Source organism: Lutra lutra, chromosome 7, assembly GCF_902655055.1.
Source record: "Lutra lutra chromosome 7, mLutLut1.2, whole genome shotgun sequence".
Taxonomy (NCBI): Eukaryota; Metazoa; Chordata; class Mammalia; order Carnivora; family Mustelidae; genus Lutra; species Lutra lutra.
The window spans coordinates 113,740,781-113,765,016 of NC_062284.1; the positions used below are offsets into that span (position 1 = coordinate 113,740,781).

Consider the following 24,236-nt stretch of genomic DNA (forward strand, 5'->3'; position numbering starts at 1 on the left):
GCAATGTCAGGACTAGAAGTTGTGATTACTCTTCAGGCTGGAGGTATCTGAACAAGTCAGTCAGTGGTATACTGGGAAATAATAGTTTACTGTAACACTATACAGTTAAAAAAAACAGCTGGTGACAGAGACCAGGTATCTGGGAAGTAAGAGTATATTTGTGTATTTGCATCACTTTTCTAATCCTGGTCACAATTACTATTTCAAATTCTACTGTTTTAAAATTGATGTTTGCCAGAGTAGATAACCCAGAACTGTTACAGCACTGTGGTATCTTCCAAACCTTCACTGTGAAATCTTCCTAAGCTTACACTAAATAGAAGACAAAAACTAAAGACTTCTGGGCTTACGTGGCTTTCTCCAGTGGACCAGAACTACAGAATGCCACATTCCTGGGTAGCTCTACTATAATGGAATCCATGGAAAGTCTAATTTATGCTCCCTGATGAAATGGCATTCATCTTTACCAACTTTTTAAGAAGTCTTCTAGGGTATCCAGAATAGTTCAGTTTAAGGAATATTCATCATAACATCATAGAACGTTTTCATAAAGATAGATTTTTAAAATAACCTCATCTTTCTATTACAGTCTGATATGCATGGTACTCTGACATTTGTTCTGATTCCTAGTCAACAGATCAAGCCTCCTCCTGCCAAGGAAACAGTAGTAAGTGATTTTTTTTAATGTTCGTTATTTATTGTCTGATGTCTACTGTTTATTTAATTAATAAACTCTATTTTTTAGAGTAGTTTTAGGTTCACAGCAAAATTGAACAGAAAGTTACCACATATGCATAACTGCCTCCACTATCAGCGTCTTGTATCATTTGCTACATCAATGAATGGATGCTTTCATTATTTCTCATTAGGATTCACTCTTGGTATTGTACATCCTTTGGGTTTTGACCAATGTATAATTTATATGTATCCACCATTGTATCATACAGGATAGTTTGCCCTAAAAATCCTCTGTGCTCTGCCTGTTCATCACTTCCTTCCCTCCATAACCCATGGCAACCACTGATCTTTGTAATTTTGCCTTTTCCATAATGTCATATAGCTGGAATCATATAGTATGTAGCCTTTCCAGATTGGCTTTTTTCATGAGTGGTAAGCATTTATGTTTCCTCCATGTCTTTTCTTAGCTTTTGGTAGCCTTTTCTTTTTTTTTTTAAGTGCCAAATAATACTCCATTATCTGGTTATACAATAATTTATCCACTTACCTATCGAAGAATATCTTGATTGCTTCCAAGTTTTGGTAGTTACCAGTAAAGCTGCCATAAACATCCTTGTGCAGGTATTTTTGTGTGGACATGTTTTCATCTGATTTGGGTAAATACCAAGGAATCAAAAACTTAAATCCACACAGAAACTTACACATGAGTGTTTACTTTTGAGTATTAGAAATGTCACTTTATTTTATGTATGTATGTATGTATTTATTTATTTATTAGATTTTTTTATTTATTAGAGCACAAGCAGGCGGAGGGGGAGTGGAGGAAAGACTACCCACTGAGCAGGGAGCCCAACGTGGGGCTTGATCCCAGGACCCTGCCATGACCTGAGCTGAAGGCAGATGCTTCACTGACTGAGTCATGCAGGCACCCCTAGAAATGTCACTGTAATTATTTCTTTCATTCAAGTAAAGGGTAAATTCAGTAGTTTTTATTTAAAGAAATATTAATATTTCAAATTTATTGAACTCTGAAAAGTAAAAAAGTAGAATATACTTTTCTTCCAGAATTTTTATGACTTCTAACTTGTCAAAAATTTTCTGTCATTATAGGTTATTTAACTTAAACATACTTAGAGTAGGGAGGAAAAGTGCTTTTACAAAGTATGCACAACTTTGGGGCACCTGGATGGCTCAGTGGCTTAAGGCCTCTGCCTTCGGCTCAGGTCATGATCCCAGGGTCCTGGGATCAAGCCCTGCATCAGGCTTTCTGCTCAGCAGGGAGCCTGCTTCCCCCCCTCTCTCTGCCTGCCTCTCTGCCTACTTGTGATCTCTGTCTGTGAAATAAATAAAATCTTAAAACAAAAACAAAAAACAAGGCATGCACAACTTTAACTTTAGAATATGTATTGCTCTTTTATGTTAAACATTTTTCAACTAGCTGTAGTAACAGACTTAATTACTATAGGACCTAACAGTTCCACTCCTAGGTGGAGACTCAAGAGAATTGAAAACCTACATCCTCACAAAAAAATCGTACATGAATGTGCATAGCAGCATTATATTATTAACCAGAAAGTAGAAACAGCCTAACTATCTGTTAGCTAACAATTGGAAAGTAAAATGTGCTATATCCATAGAAAGGAATATTATTTGGCAATCAAAAGAAATAAAGTACCGATATATGCTACAACATGCATGAACCTTGAAAAAATTAGGCTAAGTGAATGAAGCGAGTCACAAAAGGCCATGTATTGGTTCATTTATATGAGATGTCCAGGATAAGTAAATCCAGAGAGACCAAATGTAGTTTAGTAGTTCCTTAGGTGTAGGGAAGGGGAGTTAAGAGAGCATGGGAGTGATTCCTAATGAGTATGGGCTTTCCTTTTGGGGTGATAAAAATGTAAAATTGTTCATGGTTGCACAACTCTGAATTTACTAAAAACTAATTGCATACAATAGTGACTTTCATCATGTATGACTTATTTCTCAGTAAAGCTATTAAAAAACTATAGATTTGAAAATGCTGAGTTACATGGAGGGCTGATGTATTGCATCATCTGTTATTGTTAACTTTTACAAAAACTTAACACTTTGAAAGAGGACACAGTTTCATTTTTTTTTTTCCCTCAATATTTCATCACAGTTATGCTTTATCTTTTGGCCATGATTCCACATCTTCCCTTTATTCCTTATGGAACATATTGAAGTTGATGTTGCATCTGCAACCTTCCTTCTGTTTAAAGTTCTTTATAAGAAGAAAAATTAGGAAATAGTTTGTCTCTGAATTCTGGCAGCCTCAGTCTCTGTCTGTGCCTTTTCCCATGTCTCTCCTGTGAACAAGAATTTGGCTATTAAATATAGTATCATGATCCAGTTGTATTTAAAAAAAAACAACACTTCTGGCTGTGTAAAATTGAATTCGTAGAGCCAATATTGGAAGAAAGGAGATTTAGGAAACTGAATTCATTATAAAGTATGATGATGGCTTAAACTAGGATGATAGTATTGCTGGAAAAAATGGATCAGGCTGTGTTCTAGAAGTAGAGATGACAGGACCTTGTAATGAAGGTGGAGGGTAAAGGAAAGAGGAAGTAAGAAGCTTGAGTAGCTAACTAGGCAGATAATGGTGCTGATTATTACTAAAGGGAAGTCTGAAGGAAAAACAGATTTGGGGAAAAAAATAAAGAGGTCCCGTTTTCCAGGTTTGAGGGGCATTCAGGTAGACATACTGACTGCATAGAACTGACAATATTGGAGTGCCTGGGTCTCAGTCATTTGGGCATCCAGCTCTTGGTTTTGGCTCAGGTCATGATCTCAGCTCCATGTAGGGCTTTGTGCTTGTGGGGAGTCTGTTTGAGAGTCTCTTTTTCCCTTTCCCTCTGCCTGTCCCTATGCACTCTCTTTCTCTCTCTCTCTAAAATAAATAAACCTTTAAAAAAAGAATACATCAGTCTGGAATTCTAAGGAGAGATCTGGGCTATAGTTGTTTTTACTGTGGGGAGAGCAGGTCAGAGGAGCAGTCTTTTTATATGTACTTGATGTATTTGCAAAATTTGAAAATAATTGTTTAAGATTACAAAGCTGTCATCATCAAGACAGCATGGTACTGGCACAAAAACAGACACATAGATCAGTGGAACAGAATGGAGAGCCCAGAAATAGACCCTCAACTCTATGGTCAACTATTCTTCGACAAAGCAGGAAAGAATGTCCAATGGAAAAAAGACAGCCTCTTCAATAAATGGTGTTGGGAAAATTGGACGATCACATGCAGAAAAATGAAATTGTACCATTTCCTTACACCACACACGAAAATAGACTCAAAATGGATGAAGGACCTCAATGTGAGAAAGGAATCCATCAAAATCCTTGAGGAGAGCACAGGCAGCAACCTCTTCGACCTCAGCCGCAGCAACGTCTTCCTAGGAACATCGCCAAAGGCAAGGGAAGCAAGGACAAAAATGAACTATTGGGATATCATCAAGATCAAAAGTTTTTGCACAGCAAAGGAAACAGTTAACAAAACCAAAAGACAACTGACAGAATGGGAGAAGATATTTGCAAACGACATATCAGATAAAGGGCTAGTGTCCAAAATCTATAAAGAATTTAGCAAACTCAACACCCAAAGAACAAATAATCCAATCAAGAAATGGGCAGAAGACATGAACAGACATTTCTGCAAAGAAGACATCCAGATGGCCAATAGACACATGAAAAAGTGCTCCACATCACTCGGCATCAGGGAAATACAAATCAAAACCACAATGAGGTATCACCTCACACCAGTCAGAATGGCTAAAATGAACAAGTCAGGAAATGACAGATGCTGGCGAGGTTGCGGAGAAAGGGGAACCCTCCTACACTGTTGGTGGGAATGCAAGCTGGTGCAACCACTCTGGAAAACAGCATGGAGGTTCCTCAAAAAGTTGAAAATAGAACTACCCTATGACCCAGCAATCGCACTACTGGGTATTTACCCTAAAGATACAAACGTAGTGATCCGAAGGGGCACATGCACCCGAATGTTTATAGCAACAATGTCTACAATAGCCAAACTATGGAAAGAACCTAGATGTCCATCAACAGATGAGTGGATAAAGAAGATGTGGTATATATATATACAATGGAGTACTATGCAGCCATCAAAAGAAATGAAATCTTGCCATTTGTGACGACGTGAATGGAACTAGAGGGTATCATGCTTAGTGAAATAAGTCAATTGGAGAAAGACAACTATCATATGATCTCCCTGATATGAGGAAGTGGAGATGCAACGTCGGGGGCTAGGGGGGTAGGAGAAGAATAAATGAAACAAGATGGGATCGGGAGGGAGACAAACCATAAGTGACTCTTAATCTCACAAAACAAACTGAGGGTTGCTGGGGGGAGGGGGGTTGGGAGAGGGGGGGTGGGGTTATAGATATTAGGGAGGGTCTGTGCTATGGTGAGTGCTGTGAAGTGTGTAAACCTGGCGATTCACAGACCTGTACCCCTGGGGATAAAAATACATTATATGTTTATAAAACACTTTTAAAAAAGATTAAAAATAATAATTGTTTAAGGATGTTCACATTCATAGTTTATATAAAGAGAACTGGGTTGGAAGGATAAGTTGAGAACCATTGCTGTCAAATGTATTCACTTTTCTATTAAAGGTATAAAATGTATTATCTAATTTTCATCTTAATTTTTTTTCTTATTTGGAAGAGGATCTGGAATTTTATTATACAGTAAGGCTTTATGAATACATACTAGAAATACAAAAAATACAGAAAATTTCAGTGTGTATTAGATGGACATCCGTTTTCAAGTTAGGGCATTTGCTGTATTAAGTTTGCTATTACCCTAAGGTTCATATTTCTGTCTGCCTTCTACTAAGTATCTTTTGGATGTCCCATTGATACCCCAAACTTCCCATGTGAAAAAATGGAAGCAAACAATTTTTTTTTTTTTTAAGATTTTATTTATCTGTTTAAGAGAAAGAGCATGCATGCACATGAGCAGGGGAGGGGGGCCGTGGCAGAAGCGAACGTCCCGCTGCTGAGCAAGGAGTCCAATGCAGGGCTCCGTCCCAGGACCCTGGAATCATGACCTGAGCTGAAGGCAGATACTTAACCAACTGAGCCACCCAGACACCTAAAGACAATCCTTCTTGAGTGGGGATTGGGAGGAGCAATCTCAGGTTGGAGATGGATTTTGAAAACTTACTTGACACCGGAAAGGCTTTTCTTGATGCCATCCTTAATTTTACACTGTGAATGAGGGGTAAAGTTTAGGCCAAGCTAAAGGAGGATACACTTTCATTCTTTTCTCCCCACCAATAATTTAAAATTCAAAATAAATAAATCTATAATAAGAAATAAATAAAAACTAAAAAGGAAAATTATTTTGGAGCATTGAATCCCTTAGGAAAGATGTAAATAAATTGATGAATCATCTCTCTACCATATCCCCATCGTTAGGACTTAAGATGTGAATAGCTTACGAGCTTATGGGTACTAATAAAAGGCAAAGAGAAAAATGTTAAGCTGGAAGATAATTGTATTTAAACAATCTTATAACCCTATCATTTGAAATTTAGAAGATTTTGTTTTATGTAGAAAGCAAACACTGTTTTGGTCAGATACATTGTACTGATACTACAGTATTGTTCACCCCTGGAGTTTTCTATAAGGGTCGTCATCTTTCCATTTTAGAAAGGGCTCTATTGGGGGCTCCTGAGTGGCTCCATCTCTTTATTTCTGCTCAGTTCATGATCTTAGGGTCATGAGATGGAGCCCCACATGGGGCTCCAGGCTGGGTGTGGAGCCTGTTTAAGATTCTCTCTCTCCTCCTCTCCGCCCCTCTCTCCTCACTTAAAAAAGTGAGGAGGGGAGCTCTGTTTTCTTTTGTATGGTAAACTAAATTAGCCACTAACAGAGCTGGAGAAGAAAGATGGATGAAGATAACTTCTAGCACTAATTAGAATTGATCAGTTAAAATATATGGATAGAAGTCACATAGAGCATGTGCTTGTTGTGCTCAACACATTGCTCAGACTTTAACTCAACCAAATGGTTCATCTCTGATGTGAAATAAATTTTGCTCTTAATTTTAGGGGGTACATTTTAAACAGCACTAGATAAACTTGTTATATAAGCAAAGCATTTTTCCTCTGTCCTGTTCTTAGCCGACAGAGAGAGAGAGGCCCCATTCCAAACCAACTAAGTCTGAATAGTCAAGTGGTGGGGATACCTAGGCAAGAGGAGAGAGAAAAGCATCTCTGGCTGATTGTGTTGACCTTTGGCAAAAGTCACAAACCTAGATACAGCCTCCACAGCAGTCTAGTTTCCCTCAGGGTAGCAGTTCCTAAGGTTTTAAGGTACGTTGTATTTCTTATTTTTTTAAAGATTTTATTTGACAGCTCAAGCAGGGGGAGTGGCAGACAGAGGGAGAGGGAGAAGCAGACTCTCCGCTGAGCAGGGAGCCTGATGTGGGAGCTCAATTCCAGGACCTTGGGATCATGACCCGAGCCAAAGGCAGATACCCAACTGAGGGTGACTGAGGCACCCAGGCACCCCTTAGGGTACATTTTAAATTGCATGTATATAACTGTTACCCAGGGAAGCTAGTTAAAATGCAGAATGCTAAGGTTTGAGATGTAGCATAAGAATTTAGTATTTTGATAAACATTCTAGGCAGCTGATCTCAGCAGAACACTTTGAAAACGTGCTGGATATTGCTTTCAGAAAGTTACTAGATAAAATCATCAGTCAGGTGACCAAGTTAGTCTGATTTCACAGATCTCTAAAAGCCTGATAACAAAATGATATCTTCACCACCTTAAATAATTCCTATAATTCCATATTTAGATTTCCAAGACTTTTTGGCTAAAAAGCAACAAATTTAAGCAGGTTTTGGAAGCATTGATTGACAGAGATGATAAGCAGAAGTTTTTTTGATAATCCTACTTATTAGGTACTTCCAGATTATACTACATCTTATGCCAAGATTACAAAATTGTATATGTATCTTTTAACCCAGTCTTCAACTCTGTTTTGATTCTCTGCTAACCTCATAGAACTTTCTAAAGTTCACTTTTGGTTTTACCTGACAACGTTTTCAAGATTTTAATCAAAACTCTGTTTTCACATCAAGAACAAGGCTCATTAGGGCACTCTGTAGTTGAAATTCAGCAGAACACTGTTTGAATGAATGAGGTCTCTTCATCATTAACCCAAGTGAATACTGTGTGATTGTATTTGTATGAAGTAAAATACCAGGGAAAGTAATTTATGCTTCCAGGAATCAGGATGCTGTTTACTCTTGGAGGACATTAGGGTGGTTAGTGACTGAAAGGAGCATAAGGCAGGGCTTTTGGGGTGCTGGTGATATTCTGATTCTTGATTTGGGTGCTGGTTAAACAGGTATGTTTCCTTTGTGAAAATTCACTGACCATACACTTAATGATTTTTGTGTACTATTGAACTTATGGAGCACATCCATGAAAAGCAACCCCCCAAAACAGATTAGCATGTAAATTCTACAATTTTTTAAAGATTTTATTTATTTATTTGACAGAGACAGTGAGAGAGGGAACACTAGCAGGGGGAGTAGGAGAGGGAGAAGCAGGCTTCTCACTGAGTAGGGAGCCCAATGTGGGGCTCGATCCTAGGACCCTGGGATCATGACCTGAGCCAAAGGCAGACGCTTAATGACTTAGCCACCCAGGCACCCCTAAATTCTACCTTTTTAACTGGATCATTTAATTGCTTTACCTCAGTGTTGTTATTTGTATATATTAGGACTTAGATTTCTTCATTTCCTCTTTACAGTAGTTAGTAATGTATTTTTCTGAAATTATAAAAATATCCAATGACACACTCAAGCATAATTTCTGAAAGAGGCTGCTGTTTCCATGAGAATTCTGGGTTATGCCTTACTGTAGAGGGAGATATAGATAGAGATTTACATCTATATCTATATATATATATATATCTTTATCTCTTAGAAAGTGATCAGATTTCATCATCATCATTGATTGAGAACAGTCAGTTTTGTGTTTTAGGAGCTCTAAAAGGATAGACTTGTCTTATCATAAAACAGTTTTCGAGGCAGACCATTATTGGCTTTATGATAGGTGGCCTCAATTATGACAAGGGTGAAAGGCTTAGTTAAGGAAAGAACAATTGGATAGAAAAGGACCTGAATTATAAGATTCTTAGGATGTCAATCAATTGCTTGGCTCATTGAGCTGCAGTTTAACCTATATGGGACAGAAACACTCATTGTGCACAGGTGTTGGATTTCATTAGATGAAAATGGACTATTTACAGATTTTGGAAATGCCATTTAACCAGGTGGGATGAAAATTATAGATGGAGAAGTTGAAAAGAATATTAATTCATTCATAACTTCTTAGAATTAAGATGGCTTTGTTATATCTTACGGAGGTATTTTGGAGCAAGGAAGACAGGCAATAACTTAGCTTTCAAGAAGATGCATGTGAATTCTTACGTACCTTTAATGCTGTAAGTCTCACACATTTTTGGATGTGAAAAAATATATTGTTAGCAAAAATTATAACTTGTACCATTGTTAAATTTCAAAGCCTATAAATAGAACACAACAGGAATTTGTTATAAATTTGATTGAGATGATTTTTGCAGTTTGGGGTGTGATTGTTTATGAACCTAAACACATCCCTTTGAAAGAAGCAGAGAAGTCGAAGGCACAGTTACACTGACCGTGTATTCAAGAAGGGAAGACAGCACCCACGAAACTGACACTCCTATAAAGGTGACAGATGTGGTTAGGTTTAGTCTACTTTTCCAGGTGGCTGTGGTTTAGAAATTACATACCTTATTGCAGAGTCATTGTTTTCAAAGGTCAGGGAAGGAGAGTGAAGGGGTTTCAATTACATTCCCTCCTGCTTCTCTCAAGCCTTAGAGGCCCCTGAGCACTTCAGGCTTGTTAGTGGCTAACAGTGCAATGCTCTGCTTACTCTTGTATGGTTCTGTTTGTTTGTTTTTTTACTCTTGTACATGTTTACAGTCAACAGAGAGATGACCTTAATTGCAGAAAACAAGAGAAGCCTGAGAAAATACTGCTGTAATTTAACTAAACCTCCCTACTTTCAACTCATAATTGCTTTACACTAATGGAAAATTATAACATTTTAATGTTTATGCTGAATATTTGTGTTATCATTTATTTCATCATTACTGTTGTTTTGCATTTTACCCTTTTTATCTTTTAGATCCATGTGAAAGCTCATTTTGATTATGACCCCTCAGATGACCCTTATGTTCCATGTCGAGAATTAGGTCTATCTTTTCAAAAAGGAGACATACTTCATGTCATCAGTCAAGAAGATCCAAATTGGTGGCAAGCCTACAGGGAGGGGGATGAAGATAATCAGCCTCTAGCTGGGCTTGTTCCAGGTAAAAGTCAATATAATAGAACATATTTAAAAGAACATTTATAATAGAAGCCTTCACAGAGAAAAACTCACTTTTTCGTGTCTTTTAAAAAACGATGTAATTACTTCTTCATGCATTTGGGTCTTTATATATATTAATCAGTTCACAGAAAGCTACAAATCCTCTATTTTAAAACCTAAAAACTAAAAACAAATTTTATCTATACTCAGTCACAGTTCAGAGAATGAGGAATGGGCTTCTTATGTTAACTTTAAAGGATGATGCTACACCCCTTGGTTTTTCACAGTAACATGGGACATTCCTCTAGAAACCCTGGAGTATTGAGTAGCCATCATGTTCTACTTGGTGCTTGGCCAGATAGCAATTTGATATCTTCTCATGCCATCTTTAGCCCATAAATATTTAGAACTAGAGTATATTAACTGATTACATTGAGTTTCTGAAAGATGCATCAAGGAGATTTGGGTGATATCATTTGTAAGTCTTTTATAGGACAAGTAAATAGATCTACCTTAGTTTGAGTTTGATGATGGTTTTAAGTGTTAGAAGATTTAAGGGGTCATATTGTCCACCTCCCATTAATGTCTGCTGCCATTACAACAGTCTATATACATATGTACTATAAAAATGTGCCAAAGAAGTACCTGGCTCTAATGCTTTAAACATTTGATATGTAACTGATCAAAATTATTTTGTTCCTTATTTTTTTCTTGAATGTCAAAATCAGATACTTTTTTTTTAAAATTTTTTACTTATTTTTAAACTTTAATGCTCTTAAAATTTCCCCTCTCGTCATAGTTACTTATTTTTACTAGGAATGCAGATCTGTATAGCATAAGATAACCTGGTAATCTTGAATACTTCTTATGTGTGCCAAACTCCATGTTAATGTTTTTGCTGTGCTCTTATGAAGTGCACTAAATTCTACAGATTATCCCAACATAGATGGAATTTGCTTATTGATTTCAAAGAATCCTTGGCTTGAAACAAAAAGAACTGGATATAAAAATTGTAGAAGTAGAACTCTATTCCAGATTTTCTAAGTAAAACCACTTTTATCCTCCAGAAAAAATACATTTGATTTTAAGGTAGATACCTGAAAGAAGATGAAAGTCAAAAACTTCGAAAGACTCCTATATTAAAATCTTAATTCTGAGAGGAAAAACATTGTATGTTTTTCATTTATTTTTATCAGTGGTAGCTTAAAGATGGAAATAAAAAATCATTAAAACATACACATATACACATACAGAGAAGAAGGGATTGAGAATAATAAATGCAAGGGGATATATTGAGTGCTATCTTTAAAAAGTGATGAATCTTCACATATTTTGTGAAGTTAACTCCTAGAATTAATTTGTTTGAGATAATTCTAAATGATCTAGCATAGTACTTTCCACATAGTGAATACACAGTGAAAGCTTTGTAAAAATTGAGTTATTAGATTTTCTCACACTGGTTTCTTATCTTTTCTAATAGATGATATATCTATATTCTAGTAATACCTGTCCTAGGATTGGTTGATAGGTTGAAACCTAATACTTTAAACATTTGGAGGCTTATAATCATAGCTGACATACTTTCATATGGTGGCAGAAAGATTTAAAAGGGAATGTAACCAAAGAGTTGGTTCTGGTATTTTCCCCTGGGTTAAAAAACAAAATCTTATATTCTTTTGTCTTATATTTTACTCTCTTTTCTTTTTGCTATTAAGGGAAAAGCTTTCAGCAGCAAAGGGAAGCCATGAAGCAAACCATAGAAGAAGACAAGGAGCCAGAAAAATCAGGTTGGACACTTAATATTTGACATTAATGAAAGGCTTCTTAGGTCTCCATCTGGAACTTTGTTTAAATTTACATACCAGGGGGCGCTTGGGTGGCTCAGTTGGTTAGGCAGCCGCCTCCTGATTTCAGCTCAAATTACGATCTCAGGATCCTGGGATGGAGCCCCACGTTGGGTTCCTCACTCATTGGGGAGTCTGCTTGAGGATTCTCTCTCTCCTGCCCCTCCCCCTGCTTATGCTAGCTCACTCCTCCTCTCTCTCTCTTAAATCTTTTTTAAAGATTACATATCAGAACTGTCAAAATACATGTATTCATGGTAAGAGTGATATGAGAGGCAAAGCTAATTATCTTAGAACTCTAAAGAAAGGACAGGATTTAAGTACTAAAGATCATCTGCAGGGGCGTCTGGGTGGCTTATTTTGTTAAGTGACTGCCATCGGCTCAGGTCATGATCCTGGAGTTCCAGAATCAAGTCCTGCATCAGGCTTCCTGCTCAGCAGGGAGTCTGCTTCTCCCTCTGCTTCTCCCTCTCACCCTCCCCACTCTCATGCTTGCTTGTTTTTTGTCTCACTCTGTCTCTCAAATAAATAAATAAATAACATTTTTTAGAAATTAGAAAAAAAAAAATCATCTGTAATGTGAGACTAATGGAAAATTATAACTATTTCCCTGAAAATAATTCTGTACAACAGTATGTATTTATAAATTTAAAAGGAAAACTACTTGAGGGGCGCCTGGGTGGCTCAGTGGGTTAAGCCTCTGCCTTTGGCTCAGGTCATGGTCTCAGGGTCCTGGGATCGAGCCCCACATTGGGCTCTCTGCTGAGCAGAGAGCCTGCTTCCCTCTTTCACTCTGCCTGCCTCTCTGCCTACTTGTGATCTCTCTCTGTCAGGTAAATAAATAAATCTAAAATAAATAAATAAATAAAACTACTTGAGTTCTTCAATTTCAAATATGTAGCTTTGTTCAAGGAAGCAAGTACCACATTTACAGTTATGCTTTTAATTGTTCAACAGGAAAACTGTGGTGTGCAAAGAAGAATAAAAAGAAGAGGAAAAAGGTTTTATATAATGCCAATAAAAATGATGGTGAGTTTGGGTGTACCTGGGTGGCTCAGTCAGTTGGACATCTTTTTTTTTAATTAACATATAATGTATTATTAACCCCAGGGGTACAAGTCTGTGAATCACCAGGTTTACACACTTCATAGCACATACCTTCCCCAGTGTCCATAACCCCACCACCCTCTCCCGACCCCCCTCCTCCTGGCAACCCTCAGTTTGTTTTATGAGATTAAGAGTCTCTTACAGTTTTTCTTCCTCCTGATTCCATCTTTTTTCATTTATTCTTTACTGCCCCCAAAACCCCTACACTGCCTCTCAACTTCCTCATATCACGGAGATGGGCGTCCAACTCTTGATTTTGGCTAAGGTCATGATCTCAGGGTTGTGAGATCAGCCCTGAGTTGGGCTCTACACTGGGTGTGGAGCCCGCTTAAGATTCTCTCTCTCCCTCCCCTCTACCCCTCTCTCTCCCCACTGCATCCCTGTTCTCCCCTACCAAAAATGATGGTGAGTTCTACTCTTAGATATACCTGGATTTATATCTGAAAGAGGTCCATATCTAACACTTGAAATAAATTAAACTTCTGTTTTTCAGAGAGTTATATTTCTTATCCTCTTTTGCTTCTTAATGTAAGATGTGCTTAAGAAAGTCATTTCACAGAAATTGTTTTCTTTTGGAATCCTATGAATAATGCAGCATTTTGAACTTAGAGAAAAACTGACATAAAAATTAAAGTACAGTTTAACATTATACAGTGTTAATATTGATAGTTTCCTCTGTTTATCCTACTTAAATTCTTTGTGAAATTAATAGATGCCTCTAAACAAAATCTAACAATATAATTGTATTTTAAGTAAAAAATGATTATTTTGTGTATAATAACTCATGTCACTGAGGCAACCCATTCCACAGAACCTGCTCCCTGCTGGCTGAGTCAGGTACATAGAGTTGTTTTGTTTTATTACTAAAATTAAAAAAATGTTTAAGTATAATGTCTCTTCATATCAAAGACTCTAATAACACAAGGCATGTATTTCCAAGTGACAGCTGTCTGCTGGACCTCAGCGATGACGTTGTCTCTCTATTAGGTACCTACTATCTTAGTTCAACAGTTTCCACCACACCCAGTTTTTATAAACTCAACCTGATTTTACTGCTTTTCATTACCTTCTTGGTTCATCCTTTAGTGCATTAGAATTGGCTACTCCTGCTTTGGTTCTTGTCAGAAAGAAGCCAAATAAATTAAGCAAAGGGACTCCTTAACTTCTTATACAGTTTATAAGTCTTATTCTCTTAATACCTTCAGATTTTTTTTTCAGGCAGCATAAATTAAACATGAAAATAAAATGTTATAGATTATTGAAAAACCCCATTTAAAACTAAATCTGCAGTTCAATCTACTTTTTTTCCAAATAAACATCATTAATACTAACTGAAACATTGTGTAGCTAAGATTTATTGAATTTTTAATCCTTTTCTCTGTATTTGGATAAGCGATTAATATCTGTTTCTTCATCCTTTGAAACACACTACATTGGTTCTGCTTTAACAGCTATTATGCTATAGAAAGTCTGCAAATCTGAAGCTTACGGATGTGTAACTAAGTGTTTGTAAATAAAAATGCCGCCACAATCTGATTGAACATGTTACAAGAAAGAACTCTGATTTTTCAGAGGACAGAGCATTTTGGGAAGGGCAGGAATTACACTTTTGTTCATAATGGTGTCATCATAATGAATATTTTGTATTAATAATAACTCATTTATAATAGCCATTCTTTTCCAGGGACAGTAACTATATGCTTTAGATGCCTTCATCTGTTTAGGTTTCACAATAAATTCCTTGAGATTATGGATTCATAAATTGATGTTCAGATGTTAAAGATCTGCTTAAGTTCTTAAAGCTAATATAGATTTAGAATTTAGACAAATACAGTTTGAGTTCTTGCTTTGCACTCTGTGCTAAGCACTGGCAAAACTAAAATGATTGCCTGGACCCGTGGAACTTACAGCTGAGTGTGCCTATACAGCTGATGCTCTTCCCTGGTCAGGGGAAGTAATATGCATGGGAAGATGACAGGCTGCTTGTTGTCTGCCTTTGTTTCTTACTACTTGACCGTTCTGATTTCATCTGGATTATGGGCTTTAGGAATGTTATCCCACCTATCACAATTTATACCTCTTTTTGAATCATGACCTCAGGTTAGTATTAGTATTCCAAGTTTGGATAGCACAAACTGTTTTCAAGTTGTAATCACAGAAAAGTGTTCCTACTTTCTCTGATAACGCTAGTTTGTATGTAGCCACTATTTTAAATATTTGTCTATGCCCCGTATTACGCTTAGCATATATATTGTGTCTGATCCTTAAACCAACCCTCTTAGTATTTGTATCCCTGTTTTATGAAAATGACAGACCATACTCTCATTAGTTCATCCCCTGGTGCCCCATCCTCTGTCAGAATATGGGCTGCCAACCAGCTGTTTTACAGTACCAGCAGTACAAGTAGTTTTATTGTATTAAAACATTAAAACTATGAAAAAAGAGAAGCAATAAAGGCTTCTAGAAGGATTAATATATTGTCTTATTTATTTTCATAGTATTGGGAAGTATAATTGACATTGGAAAGTATTCATATAATCCTACCCAGTTATTACTTCTCTTGATTAAAAAAGTGTTTTTAATAATAAATTTTGCTTCTTTCCAATTGTTTTGGAAGATCTGTGTCTTTATTACATGGCAATAATTCTATCTGAAGGGCTTAACTTTTTTTTTTTTTCAAAGATTATGACAATGAAGAGATCTTAACTTATGAGGAAATGTCACTTTATCATCAGCCAGCAAATAGGAAAAGACCTATCATTTTGATTGGTCCACAGAACTGTGGCCAGAATGAATTGCGTCAGAGGCTCATGAACAAAGAAAAAGACCGCTTTGCATCTGCAGTTCCTCGTAAGTTTGGATGCATTCCCATTTTTCTGTGCTTTTCAGTTGACCACCTTAGAACCTCACTGGAGGGAAATTTTTCATCCAGTTCATTAAAACAGTTTTGCCCAGGAAAGAGGAACTTTGTTTTAATTAACTCTTTTGAGAATTTGTAACCCAAAATGGTCATTATTGAGAAACTTCAGTTTTTCCTATGGTACTAATTATTTGCAAAATGAATTTCAATTTAGACTTCTTAAAATGACCTGTTCAATACGGAATCAGTTCCTGGTTTTTTTAAACTGATGCAGAAGAGAGAAATGTAGACCTAATCTCTGAACATAGAAGTTCTGTTTAGATTATATAATACCCAGGGGGTGGGGAGGGTTAAAAAAAAAACAAAACTTAATGGAAATAAACTAGGATAAAATGAGTGGCAGTGTTTTAAATGTGAGAAGTAATTTAAAATGTAAGCATAAAATGTGTTTCGGCAATTAAATATGACTATTATTAAGTTACTAAAACCACACTTTTATTCATTTCTCAGTCTATAAATAAAATGAATCAGTGTTAAACACATGGGCTCTTAAGATTTCCTCAATTCAGGGCGCCTGGGTGGCTCAGTGGTTAAAGCCTCTGCCTTCCGCTCAGGTCATGATCCTGGGGTCTTGGGATGGAGCCCTGCATCGGGCTCTCTGCTTGTCAGGGAACCTGCTTCCTTTCCTCCTCTCTCTCTGTCTGCCTGCCTCTCTGCCTACTTGTGATCTCTATCTGTCAAATGAATAAATAAAATCTTAAAAAAAAAAAAAAAAAGATTTCCTCAATTCATCTTTTGATGTTTCATCTATATTGCAAAATTGAAATTTTCCCTGACTAGCAGAATTATCCCCCAGCCTTACTCTGATCCATGCCCGTTATTTTTACCTGATTTTGTTTGCCTAGATACAACTCGGAGTAGGCGAGACCACGAAGTAGCTGGTAGAGATTACCACTTTGTTTCACGGCAAGCATTTGAGGCAGACATTGCAGCTGGAAAGTTCATTGAACATGGTGAATTTGAGAAAAATTTGTATGGAACCAGCATAGATTCAGTACGGCAAGTGATCAACTCTGGCAAAATATGTCTTCTAAGTCTTCGTACGCAGGTAAATAAAGTATACATCTTTTTTTTCCCCACTGATCCTCTACATTTTTTAATGGACAAAAAAGCTTAGTCTCTTACTATTTTAGTTATAAACATTTGATATAAGAAAAGTATAAATAGTTTTACTAAATGCCTTCAGAATTCCTTATATTACTTGGGCTAGCATATTTATTAAATAAATTAGAGCCATTAAGCACATTGTCTTAGTTAATGTTTTTAGATAGAAAAGGGCATATTTTTGTAATCCCTATTTTGGTAGAGTGCTTAAGTTTAGAAACACACACTCACCCAATGGCAAAGGCGGGGTCAAAGCCAGCCTCCTAAATTAAGCAGTCTGCTTTTCCTCGGATGTACTTTTCTAGAACTTCTTTTGTGTATGTGTGTGGAGTTTCTTTTTCTTTTCTACTTGCATTTAGACCCTGGTACATGGTAATATTATTTCTGCTTCCTCCAAAATTGATTTTTTGTGATCTTTATAATCATTAAGTGATCTTAATAGAGGATATTTTAGCATCACAGGTGTAGACCTTCAGTGTCATTCATTTTTATTTCATTATATAAAGAGGGCAAGCTTAGTGTGTGTGTGTGTGTGTGTGTGTGTGTTTTCTAGGTACATAGTATATTCTTACAGTGAATGGTAGGATCTGGAAATATTGTGAATTGTTACAAAGATGTTGGAAACTCACTCATAGGCGATTTTTTTTTTTTTTTTAGTGACATTATTATTCCAAGTATATTATTGGGAAGTAGTTAAATAATGAAAATTATTGTAAATATCCAGTATATCTTTTTTTTTTTAATAGTCCTTGAAGACTCTCCGCAATTCAGACTTGAAACCATATATTATCTTCATTGCACCCCCTTCACAAGAAAGACTTCGGGCATTATTGGCCAAGGAGGGCAAGAATCCAAAGGTAAAGTTATTACTGTGTTGTACTGTTCCATTGAAAGTAAACATGAAACAGTCATGACCTAACATGTCACAGTGCTTAAAAGCTACATCAGCTTGAGCTTTCAAACTGATTATTCTTTCTGCCATATCACTTTTCCCAAAATTGCTGTTGTTGCCTCTGGAGGGACTGTGGCAGCTCTCCAAAGCAGGGGCCTTCTCTTGTTCTCCACGTATTTCCTGTAGCCATCCCAAATGTATGGTTACCTTTGGCATTCCTTAAAACATCCTTAATCTTTTTCACATGGTTCTGTGTTATTTCCAATAGGGATTATGTAACCCCCTGCCCTCTACCCCAAGAAAAAAGTTTTCTGCAGATTCTTAGGAATTACCCACTTTTCTCTGCAGATACTCTGCATATGTGGGGCACCAGAGTTGGGAGCTCTTGCTTTTCTCTGGTTGAAATTTATGTTCTGTTTGTCTTCTCCCTTTGGTCTTCTCACATGATCTGAAATGGTAAATTTTTTTTAAATTATTTTAGATGCTGGACATGGTTGGGTGTAGTTCACATTTTACTAAACATTATTAATAAAACTATAATATAATTAATGTGTTAGTCTGAAAGTATTGACTTTATTTAAATGTGTGAAATGAAAACTGTCAAGTGACTTACTATATCAAAGTAACAAATATTTTTCCTTGTTTTTTGATGATTTCTTAAATATTTGTTTTATGGAGGAATCATTCAGTTCTTCTCATTTCATTTGCTCTAAATCTCTTCGAAAGCCGTAAACACACATCATAATACTCTTAAGATCCTTAAAAGTCATTAAAAGCATATCATTCCTTTACCATGATTCTTTGCTGTGCACCATAGCCACCAACCTTCTTTCTTCCTTCCCAGGATCTTTTTCCATTCTCGGTCTACTTATATTTCTTACTCAATCTGTATGTGGAGGTTATACATTTCAATGTCTTCTTAACACTATTCACAGTCAAGGATTTTCCCATCCTCTGTGATAAGCATAATTCTGGTTGCCTTGTTCAGGCTAAATAGGTCTGCTGGTTAACGTAGTGTTCACCCCTTTTTCATGTTTCCAACACAGTCGTAAGCTCATAAATTAGTGGAGTCAGAGTATCTGCTGTTCTTGGCACTTGGGAGGATACAAAAAAAAAAAAAAAATGAGACATGATCACTGGCTGTTCTTGAGGGGGATCACAATGAAGAAAACGAAAGTAATACTCTGTGAAACTGTGCCCATTAACTACTTTGGTAGACCAGAGATACCATGGTTGTTTAAGGAAACGGATGGACCAGAGTGTACTTCCTCCTATTTGTTCAGCCTAATTTTTCTGTTTTCTACTAGGCACACTTATTTTGTCGTTTTTCTTCTCCAAGGATTCAGTATCATGCAAGGGCTATATACCATTAAAAAACATGTTAGGTAACTTTGGGTTGGTGGTCTCAGGTAGGTAGTGTTCTCATGGGATTATTTATCCTATTACTTTGAATTAGCTGTCCCAAACTGAGTAAGGTCTAGAAAGATACCAACTATACATATTTTTTAAAGGAAGAACTTACTCAGTACCAAAATGTTTTAGCATTTTACAGTATGCTTGATTTTCTAATGAGAGTTCTCTAATTTTTAAAAATTAACTTCACTGAAATTATTTTATATACAATAAAATGCATGTGTTTTATTTGTATAATTCAGTGAGTTTTGGCAAAACAAATACCATGTCACTGCCATGCCAGTTGAGATTTAGAACGTTTTCATCACAGAAAATTCTCTCGTTCTTTGAATTTAATACCCCTCCATTCTTCCCTAGGCTACCACTAATTTGCTTTCTGTCACTATAGATTTATTTTTCTCTTCTAGAAGTTCACATAAATGGAACCGTAGACTTTGTTTGCATCTGGCTTTTGATTAGCATGTTTTTGAGTTTCATCAATGTTGTATCTAACAGTAGTAGTTCATTCCTTCATACTGCTGAGTGGTAGACCATGAGCTATAAATGTATCACAGTTTATCAGTTAAAAATTATCTGGGATGGGGCACCTGGATGGCTCAGTTGTTAAGTGTCTGCCTTCAGCTCAGGTCATGATCCAGGGTCCCTGATCAGTGGGGAGCCTGCATTTCCCTCCCATTCCCCCTGCTTGCATTCCCTTTCTCACTGTGTCTGTATCAAATAAATAAATAAAATCTTTGGGGCGCCTGGGTGGCTCAGTGGATTAAAGCCTCTGCCTTCAACGCAGGTCATGATCTTAGAGTCCCCAGATTGAGCCCCGCATCGGGCTCTCTGCTCAGCAGGGAGCCTGCTTCCTCCTCTCTCTCCCTGCCTGCCTCTCTGCCTACTTGTGATCTCTGTCAAATAAATACATTTTAAAAATAAATAAAAATCTGGGCGCCTGGGTGGCTCAGTGGGTTAAGCCGCTGCCTTCGGCTCAGGTCGTGATCTCGGAGTCCTGGGATCGATTCCCACATCGGGCTCTCTGCTCAGCAGGGAGCCTGCTTCCTCCTGTCTCTCTGCCTGCCTCTCTGCCTGCTTGTGATCTCTCTCTGTCAAATAAATAAATAAAATCTTTAAAAAAAAAAAATTAAAAAAAAATAAATAAAAATCTTTAAAAAAAAGTAATTTGGGTTGCTTCCAATTTTGAGCCAGTGTGATTAAAGCAGCTGTAAACATTCATAGTCTCGTGGTGGACATCTGTTTTGGTTTCTCTTGAATTGCTGGATCAAATGGTTAAGTGTATATTTTAACTGTATAAAGCTGCCAAACTGTTTTAAATCAGTTGATTCCATTTGTTCCCCATCCTTATTAGATTTTGCTTTTGTTGGTTAACAATTTTTGCCATTCTAGTTAAGTGTGAAGTGTTATCATTAAGGTTTTCATTTGCATTTGCCTGATGACTAATGATAGTCCTATCTTTTCATGTAGTCATTTAGGCATATTCTTTTGTGAAATATCTTTTGTTTTGTTTTGTTTTCTTACAGAGTAGTAAAAACTCTTGTATATATTCTGATATAAATATTTTCTCAAAGTGTTTAAAGAAGCACACTTTTTTACTTTTCTTACAGTTAATGATTTTTGTGTACTGTCTGAATCAACTTGCCTGCTCCAAGATGACAAAGATTTTATCCCATGTTTTCTTTTAAAAACTTTCTTGTGTTAGCTTTTACTTTTAGGTCTGTAATCTCTCAAACTAATCTTTGTTTCAGAGTGAAGTAAGGGTGGTGGTTGGTTTGGTGTTTTTGTTTTGTTTTTTAACAGATAGAGATGTTCCATTGCTCTAGCATCATTTCTTGAAAAAGACTGTTCTTTTTCCCATTGAATTATATTGGCACATTTTTAAAAAATGACCTCCTCAAATATGAACAGGAAGCAGGGTGGGGGTTATTTCTGGACTTGATCCCATGTTTATGCTAATATCACAGTCTTGATTACTACAGCTTTATTATAAGTCTCAAAAAAGTCATAAAGGGGCGCCTGGCTGGCTCAGTGGGTTAAGCCTCTGCCTTCAGCTCAGGTCATGATCTCAGGGTCCTAGGATCGAGCCCCACATTGGGCTCTCTGCTTAGCAGGTATCCTGCTTCCTCCTCTCTCTCTGCCTGCCTCTCTGCCTACTTGTGATCTCTGTCAAATAAATAAATAAAATCTTAAAAAAAAAAAAGTCATAAAAAGGAATGACATACTCATACATGTTACAGACATTGTTTAAGTGAAAGAACCCAGTCACAAAAGACCATATGATTCCATTTTATGGGATGTCCAGAATAGGCAAATCTATAGGGACCTAAGTAGATTACTGGTTGCCTAGGGCTGGGGGTTGGGAGAAAATGGGGAGTGCCTGCTTATAGATAGGGGGTTTTTGGCTGCGGAGAGGGTGTGGGTGATGAAAATATTCTAAAATTGTAATATTGATTGCACAGCTCTGTAACTATACTAAAAACACTTGAATCATTCACTTTAAAATAGGTGAATCATAAATGAATTCTATCTCAAGAAAGTCCCTACCAAAAAAGAAAAATCCCAGCAGGTGTTTCTATAGAAATTGAAAAGATGATTTTTTAAAATTTATATGGAAATTAAAAGGAGTAACTTAAACACTTAAGAAAAGGAACTAAGTTGGGGGTCGAGGGGTACCTGGGTGACTCAGTTAAGTGTCCAACTTTTGGTTTTGGCTCAGGTCATGATCTCAGGTCGTGGAATGGAGTCCCGAGTCAGGCTCCACACTCAGCAGGAGTCTGCTTGAGATTCTCTCCCTCTCCCTCTGCCCTTTCCCCCATCATACATGTACTCTCTCCCTCTTTCAGATAGATAAATCTAAAAAAAAAAAAAAAATTAAGTCAGAGACCTTTTATCTTTAATTTTCTTTACTATTTGTCTCTTTTCTATTTAATTGATTTTATTCTTACATTTTGGCTTTAATTTGCATTTGGTCTAGTTTCTAAAGAAAACTTAGATTTTTAAGTCTTTTTTTTTCTATCCTTTTTTTTTTTTTTTTTCCCAAGATTTTATTTATTTGACATCACAAGCAGAGGAGCAACAGGCAGAGGGAGAAGCAGGCTCCCCACTGAGCAGGGAGCTGGATGTGGTTCTCAATCCCAGGACCCTGGGATCATGACCTGAGCCAAAGGCAGACTCTTCACCGCCTGAGCCACCAGGCACCCCTCATCTTTTCTAATATGAAGTTAGAAGTTTCCCTCTAAGCAGTTCCTTAGTTGCATTCTACAAATTTTTACATTTTTTCTGTTCCCTTTGTCATTTTCTTCTTGAACACATGGGTTATTTAGAAGTATGTAACTTTCTAATTCCCACATATTTGGAGATTAAAAAAAATATTTTACTGATTTATAATTCCATTGTGATCAGAGAACATACATAAAGATGTGAATCTTTCAAAAATGTCTCAGCCTTATTTTATGATCCAAAATCGGTTCTGTCTGGGTGTACGTTCCATGCACACCGGTAAGAATGTATAGAGGGTGGTGTATCTTACTGCCTTTTTATTCCACAAAAACATTTTGTTTCATCTTAGTCATGAATTGTAATTTGAAAAACAGGAGAAAATTAAAACCTAAATTAAAATAAATGGTATAAGCCATTTTGGCAAAAGAGAAAATAATGCCTTAAATTTAATAAAGAAAAACTAGGTGGATTTGTTCTTTCTGTGAATCTATGTGAGATGTAGGGCTTTACATTTCAACTCTAGCACCACAGTTTAGATTCTGTTTTGACTTTCTGGAATGTTCTGTCGATAGTCTTGAGATTTGAATAGACCTAAGCTTTAGCAAGAATGTTACAGTGTGTTTAGTTACTTATAATGGTGTGGTAGAGTCCCTAGGAAACAAAGGATTCTGTGTACCACAGCCAGATGCACAACATTCCAGAATGAAAATTAGAGAGCCACACAAGAAACTGCTTCAGGACAGGCCGGAGTAGTTGTATTTTTAGTATGTCTTCCTACTGTTGCAGAAGATCAACCAGTTGAGTAAGTTGTTTTGTACTGTGGGTCCAATATAGTATTGGTGTGTGACTTTTTTATCAGAAACATTTGGACTTATGAGTGAGTTCTCTTCATTGACGAGTGCTTTGGGGGTAATTTTACTTTGTTGAACACATGTGCCTGGTAATCAGGGGATTCTCCCTAAGTTTCATACCCTACCTCACTACCTGCTCGTCTTTGTGAAACAGCTGTTTCCTTTACCCATTGTTTTAAAGTAGCCTGATCTGTGTCATTTCCCAAACTCTCCTTAGGATACTTTTTTGCATCTTTAAAGACCTCCTTTGTGTACTGCAAACAGAGAAGCTAGCCAAGTAACTCCCCCAGAATATTAGATGATTAAATTTGGCTTGACCGGCAGTGTTTTTATGGAAAGATACCCATTCTATTGGTCCTTTTCTTTTCCCATGATGTTTACCCTGCCGAACTCTGCAGTAGATCTAAAAGGACAGCAGATCTTTATAAAGCCAAGAGTAGATGGCATTTTGGGTCCTACCAACCTTGCTTCAACCTGAAAGGTTCACTCTGTATTACAAAAGATGGTTTTTTTTGTAAAGGAAAGGTGATGATGCCTTAAAATGCTAGAAAACAAATGCTTGTGGGGGATTCTTAGTAACAGTCTTTGCTCTTGAAGCCTCTAGCGAGTAAAACAAATACATAAAAACTTGAGTAGCAGTATGAACAGGTTGTACTGAGTCCCAAATGATTCAGTATGAGTCCTGAAGACACCAGAGCAAAGGAATTCAGAGGCTATGACAGGGTTGAAGAGGAGCTCCTGAAGTGGCATATTCTGACAGACAGTAAGCAACAGGCGGCCATTT

The 24,236-nt window shown here is 36.8% G+C and overlaps 1 protein-coding gene across 7 annotated transcripts in view; it reads left to right on the plus strand.

Moving 5' to 3' along the window:
- PALS1 (protein associated with LIN7 1, MAGUK p55 family member) overlaps window positions 1–24,236 on the plus strand; it is an 84,230-nt gene that overhangs the window by 57,055 nt on the left and 2,939 nt on the right. For all 7 annotated transcript variants that reach the window (XM_047738424.1, XM_047738418.1, XM_047738422.1 and 4 more), the window contains 7 exons: window positions 590–667; window positions 9,920–10,103; window positions 11,818–11,889; window positions 12,904–12,975; window positions 15,736–15,903; window positions 16,819–17,021; window positions 17,824–17,934. In XM_047738424.1, the coding sequence (XP_047594380.1) occupies window positions 590–667; window positions 9,920–10,103; window positions 11,818–11,889; window positions 12,904–12,975; window positions 15,736–15,903; window positions 16,819–17,021; window positions 17,824–17,934 (888 nt within the window). The remainder of the gene's footprint in view (window positions 1–589; window positions 668–9,919; window positions 10,104–11,817; window positions 11,890–12,903; window positions 12,976–15,735; window positions 15,904–16,818; window positions 17,022–17,823; window positions 17,935–24,236) is intronic.